The sequence below is a fragment of the Sphaeroforma arctica genome, assembly GCF_001186125.1.
Source record: "Sphaeroforma arctica JP610 unplaced genomic scaffold supercont1.1889, whole genome shotgun sequence".
Taxonomy (NCBI): domain Eukaryota; class Ichthyosporea; order Ichthyophonida; genus Sphaeroforma; species Sphaeroforma arctica.
In genome coordinates this window covers 7327-10460 of record NW_014038669.1, presented here as the reverse complement: position 1 = coordinate 10460, position 3134 = coordinate 7327, and the positions used below count along the sequence as shown (strand labels likewise).

At 44.9% G+C, this 3134-nt stretch overlaps 1 protein-coding gene across 1 annotated transcript; it reads left to right on the top strand.

Moving 5' to 3' along the window:
• Nucleotides 1-499: 499 nt before the first annotated feature.
• SARC_11809 (hypothetical protein) lies at nucleotides 500-2858 on the top strand (the record flags this gene model as incomplete). Its single annotated transcript, XM_014294100.1, has 4 exons — nucleotides 500-887; nucleotides 1352-1644; nucleotides 1957-2106; nucleotides 2676-2858. Exons 1-4 carry the CDS (start codon nucleotides 536-538, stop codon nucleotides 2856-2858), a joined length of 978 nt encoding a protein of 325 aa, XP_014149575.1. The 5' UTR covers nucleotides 500-535.
• Between the last annotated feature and the right edge of the window lie 276 nt (nucleotides 2859-3134).

The window sequence follows — 3134 nt, the reverse complement described above, 5'->3', positions numbered from 1 at the left end:
ATATGTATGTATATATAATATAAGTATGTATGTATGTATGTGTGTCTGTATATATATATATATTTATATATATGTGTGTGTTTGTATGTATGTGTTTATTTATTAAAGCTCAAACAACGGTCAGAATAATATGCGGTAGACTTAACTATTCACCGCACCACCTACTACCCAGCGATACATCCAGTCAGAATACACCGCCCACACACGCAGATATCATACCGAGTGCTCTGCTATTGGTTGTGTCTCTCTCGCATACACCCCTAAGACTCAGAATGGTACCACAACCCAGATTAGACCGTGTGCATTAGTTTTTAAAATGAATTTGACCGCGGCGATGTGTCACAGAACAATACATATACTGCTACTCGTCCGGCCTATACTGGCGAAGAAGTACAACTTGGGGTTGTTAAACTGGAACAAACTGCTAATGTAGTAACAGATAAGTATATTCTTTTAGCTTCTGCGGCTCAATGAGTTCAGTTTCACCGATCTTCACTATCCAGTCCAACAACATGTTTCTGTAAATAGGAGACCAATGAACCATATGCACTTACTTGTACACAATCTACACAGAGTCCTGTATGATTACATGTATGTCGGCATATACCCATTCAACTCGGAACATCACGGTAGTCTACTCTTGACTGAACGGTTCCCCATTGTTTGTCGACAGGGAACCGACCCCAGCGATACAGTCAACAATAAAACGCGTACGAACACACAACGTAGCCCAAGCCCTGATCGCAGCGGAGACCTGAGTGATGACAGTACAACACCGGACGACAATTGGTCAGGCAGCCATCCCAACGATGTGGGCAGAGTGGATGATCGCACGATCAGGCAGATACGGGATATGATCGAGGGCCGTACTATGAGCGTGCGCACAGGTAGAGCGCGTGTAAGTATTCTACACGTATTCGATGTTACGGATATATCTGTGTATATATGGATATGTATGGGAGGTTGTATGCCTACGTATAGATGCCGTTTTATGCGTACATATATGTGGGGAGATTGGCTGTTTGCAATATAGTGTACATATATATATATATATAATATATATATATATATATATATATATATATATATATACATATTATTTTTCTATTTTTATTTCTATACGTGCAATATAAATCGTTTAGAATGGTGTTTACATTATTTTTAATATGCAATAGTCTCGATGTTTTGGGTTCAATACTCTCTCTCCTCACCCGTACGATTCCACCTTAAACTATATCCACACGCACGTATTCAACACTCACATACCACACCCACACGCCCATGCTTTCCCACACACACACCGCGTTTCTCACCCTACTATTCACACTCACGCCCCTAACCCTCTCCCAAGGGTTTACAGACCCCTTCACCCACCCCTCTCAACCCTGGGTCCTGCTCAGCAACTCTTCACCACTACGTGCCACCCCACGCACCGACTCTCGCGTGCGCAGCCGCACGGATCACGCGACACCGGACAGACCACGGACACGCGACCACCCACACAGGCCAGAGAACAGTGGCAGTCGAAGTAGCACCAGCACAAGCTCACCTGCGCTGAATGGCGCGCCGACAGACCTGTCGGCACGCGATATGCCAGAACTGATGGCCGACGAGAGTGATGGGGACTACGCGGTGCGGTTACAGGTGTGTTTGGCTCGTAGGCGTGGACGTGTAGGGGGCGTGTAGGTGTGGTTGCTTGTGTAGTTAGTGGGGGGGGTAAGGTGTGTGTGGGGGGGGTGGAGGTGGGCTGGAAGTATTCAGGAAAGGAGTACCCGCGTAGATACTGCGTTCAAACCATATTTGCTATGGCTATTTTCTCTGTATAATCAAATTAACCCACTTAGACCACTGCAAATGTCTACTCTATACACACAAGTTCTGTATACACACAGGCATATATACGGATCACCCCACAACACTTCTCGTTCACCACATCTCAACTCAACCCAATCGCAGGCCTATTTCGACTACGAAGAGCGTCGTATGCGCTGGTTACAAACGCGTGTCCAGTCCGAAACTTCGCCTCGAGCACAGAGCCAACGCAACATTCCAGTCCCCATAGAGGTGCAACCCATATCACCCACTACCGAACTGGTAGACGGCTCGGTATGGGATACTTATATATTGAACTATTTATAGAACGAGAGAAGCTTAAATTTGCTGATCCTAACATTAGGTTGTACCGTATGATGCAAACAAGTCGCATGATGATATTGTACCGATATAGAGCACTAACTATCGGCATATATGCAAGTGTGTTTCGACTGCTAAAGCCTCGGTATTTTCTCACTATCTTGTCATGATGGATGCCGGATGAAGCCAATAGTTTGAATGGTAGCTATATACCTATGCATTACACGGGTTGTGAGCTTGTATACAGTACTATTTACCTATGCATTACACGTGCTGTGAGCTTATATACAGTTCTATTTCCATTACTACCGTCTCTTAATCCCTCACCATGTCGTCATGACGGCGGATGATGCCAGCAGAACGTATAACGATTGTATATTTTTACACTGCACAACATATGAAGTTACGTACAAGACTATTTCGGCTGATGCCAGTAGACCGTATGATGATTATACATCTTTACACTGCACAGCATATAAGGTTACATACAAGACTATTTCGGCTGCTGTATCCTTCATTGCTAACACTATCTCATCACATAGGTGAACGACGCAAATAACACGCACGATGCCGCGAGTGACGCCAGACTGGCAGCCACCATGCAAGCCAGCTTTGCGAATGAGTATCTGCCGGACGATCAGAATGCCAGTATGTGGACCGACCCATACCCAAATACGACCTACTGTGACATGAGCGAACTTCCCGTACAGGAGTTATTAGTTTGACATACTGTGTACGGATCACTCTGTCGCTGTATCTTAATTGCTTGTCAGTTACTGAATCGTCGGTACATAGTAGTTTGGTTTTATTGTACTTTGACTTTATCACCTTTTGGAAACTTCAAGTGATCACTTATGTTTGGTAACAGCTCGTTTTGTTCACACCTTTACAGGGTGGGTGATAATTGCGCATTCGTTGCCTGTAGTACCGTACACGGTGAACACCTTCAAAACTCAGGAAGAGCTCGCCGAAGTCGCCACAGAGGACATCGAATGTCAGGT